Source organism: Aplysia californica, unplaced genomic scaffold (assembly GCF_000002075.1).
Source record: "Aplysia californica isolate F4 #8 unplaced genomic scaffold, AplCal3.0 scaffold00798, whole genome shotgun sequence".
NCBI lineage: Eukaryota > Metazoa > Mollusca > Gastropoda > Aplysiida > Aplysiidae > Aplysia > Aplysia californica.
Window position 1 is genome coordinate 171,320 of NW_004798068.1, and position 2,972 is coordinate 174,291.

The 2,972-nt window shown below is 42.2% G+C and overlaps 1 protein-coding gene across 1 annotated transcript in view; it reads left to right on the top strand.

Annotated features, from left to right (window-relative positions):
* The window catches only part of LOC118478662 (gamma-aminobutyric acid type B receptor subunit 1-like), a 27,619-nt gene that overhangs the window by 16,346 nt on the left and 8,301 nt on the right, over nt 1–2,972 (top strand). The window contains exon 2 of the mRNA XM_035972696.1: nt 1,379–1,603. Coding sequence (XP_035828589.1) covers nt 1,379–1,603 — 225 coding nt within the window. The remainder of the gene's footprint in view (nt 1–1,378; nt 1,604–2,972) is intronic.

The following is a 2,972-nucleotide window of genomic DNA, read 5'->3' on the forward strand; positions in this document are numbered from 1 at the left end:
AGAGAGAGAGAGAGAGAGAGAGAGAGAGAGAGAGAGAGAGAGACTGACGATTTATTTTAAAGGGACACTACTGTGGCCATAACTATTCATTTACTTTCTTTTCTTGGTTATTTCCCTTGACTAATACTACACCAATACAGACCACCTGAGAGGTATAGTAAGTGTTATACAGGCCTAAGGAAGTACAGCCACGCTTGTTGTTACTTGGACATCCACATTCTGTCTGTATGTTTTTTTTTCTTTGTTTTTGCTTTGTTTTGTTTTTTTGTTTTTGTTTTTTTTGGTAAATGTTTCGGCGTTCGCAACCGCGTACGGTTATATGAGCGCGCTGGACACATTAAACATTAATTTCAGTTTGTACGAAATTATGGATTTTGCCCAGGTGGCGGCTGAAGCCTACTCTTATCGATTTTGGACCACCCAGGGATCTTAAACGTGCCCAACCTGCACACGCAACCTCCGAGATTTTTCGCCCTTAATCGGTGAAGGCTCGGTGTTAGATCTTATGTATTGTAAGATCAGAGGTGTGGCTGAAAGACAGCGGTAAAAAGGAGCTAAGAAGTAGCAGTAAAAGGGCTGCAGAAAGAGTCAGGAGCCCAGAGGAAGGAGCAAAGAAAACGAGGAGGCAAAGAAAATGAAAGGGAGGGGGCAAAGAGTGGAGACGAAAGCAGACGACAGACATTGTTAGAGAGCAGGAAAGGAGATGGAAACAAGAACATTTTTCGTCGCTGTCCGGATTCGAACCCTGGACCTTTTGAATGAGAGGTGAACACCGTAACCGCGAGACCACGAGACACCATTCTGTACTCTTCTCCATGAATATGAGTTATACCACTCGGATAAATTCGTGGGAGGTTGGCGGCTGCCCTGCTGTGGTTTGTTCCTTTTTTCCCTTTTAAATATCTATCGTTCTCATCTTGTATGAATATACAATCGTACGTATGTTTGCCATTGTAAACCAAATTGCCCTTCTGGGATCAGTAAGACGGCAATTTATTATTTTTTATGTTTTTAATTATTCTTTTAATTATTTGCTTTTTATTATTTATTTTTGTTATGTATTTTTAAATTATTTCTTTTTTGGTATTTATTTTATTCGTCTTTTTCTATTATTTTATTATTTTTAATTGTTTATTTTCTATTATTTGTTTTTTTTTAAATTGTTTTTGTATTGTTGTTACTTTCTTATTAGATCTATTTATTTATCCTTTTTTTCCTAATGACTTTTTGAAATAATTTGTTTTTGATAATTTGTTTGTTTTTGATAATTTGTTTTTTTATAGTTCATTTTTAATGATGCTTTATTGCTGTTTTTTTATATTTATTTATTTTCTTTATATTTATTTATTTTTACGTCGGTTTTATGTCACTCCGGCAGGCGTTTGGCTGCTTCCTGGCCTGGGAGACGCGTCACGTGAGCATCCCGGCCCTAAACGACTCCAAGTACATCGGCATGTCCGTCTACAACGTAGTCATCATGTGTGTCTGTGGCGCCGCCGTCTCTTTCATCATCCAGCACCAGCCCACGCAGAGCTTCATCATCATCGGACTCTTCATCATCTTCTGCACCACCATCACCCTGTGCCTTGTCTTCCTGCCAAAGGTAAAAAGGCTGGGGTGAGGGGGGGGTGTTGAAAGGTTCGGGGCGGAGTAGGGGGGGTAGGGGTAGGGGGTGGTAAGTTGGGTGAGGAAGGGGGGGTGAGGGGGATGGTGTTGGTTCTTGGTTACTTCCCTTGAATAATACTGCACCGAGACCAAAGAGGTTAAATGGTCGCTTTTAAGCACAAGGGGGCTATCCTGATAAATGCTGTATTCTTGTTTGAAATTCGAAGTTATAGTTTTTTTAATCCTTATTCAGTCTCTTTAAAAGACAAGAAGAGTTTTCTCTGTAACCAAACAAATATACACAACAATGAAACCAAACTTCTCCTACAGGTAGGGCAAAGCCTACTTTTGGTGTAGGTCAAGATTTCTGGAAGCCCCCGAAATCTGGGTTAGCCCGCTTATCCTTAAAAGCGACCCTATTGTATTATAATACTGGAGCTCACGGCGATGACATCACACTTGTGGCACAATTTGGGTGAAGATGGTAGGAAGGAATCTTGATTTGTTCATCGTTAATTTTTTGTTGCTGGAGGGTGGGGGAGGGGGGAGTGGTTAACTTTAACTCTTTAAGAACGTATCGGACACACGTGTCAGATCACTCAGCAACAGGCTAAAGGCAATGTTGCTGTACATTTCCAACCATTGTACACAAATCAGATAGGTAAAATTTGCGAGTTTCAAAATAGTATGAGTGTTGTTGAATACCTTTTAAAAAAAAAGCTTTAGATAAAGAAAGCAGAATTGAAAAATCGACTTGAGTAATGAACTTACGATGAAAAAAGCACATCATCATCACCACCACCACTTCTACCACGGTGGCGTCGGTGGCCTAGTGGTTAGGCTACCGGACTCGTAATCGTGAGATTGCGGTTTTCGGGGGTTCGAGCCTCAGCTGGGTCCGACGTTGTGTCCTTTAGAAAGGCACCTCACACGAGTTTCCCACTTGACTCGGTCCTTTCGGAGACGGACGTTAAACCAGGTGGCCCCGCCTCTTAAACAACCTAATAGTGTTGATAGGGGCGTTAAACCGATACCATTTCATACTCTAAGGGGTTTTTCCTCGTTATCACCATCACCACCGCCACAACCACCATCTTTACAAACACCACCATCACCATCCTTACAGCAGCCACCACTTCTACCAACATCACCACAACTTCTACCACCACCACTTTTACCACCTCTTCTTCCACCCCTTCTACCACCATCACCACCGCCATCATCACCACTACCAACACCTTCACCAACTACTACCACCGTCACCACCACTTCTACTACCACCATCTTCCCCACCTCCACCACCACCACCACCATCTTCGCAACCACCACCACCATCACCATCACCACCACCACCATCACCATAATCA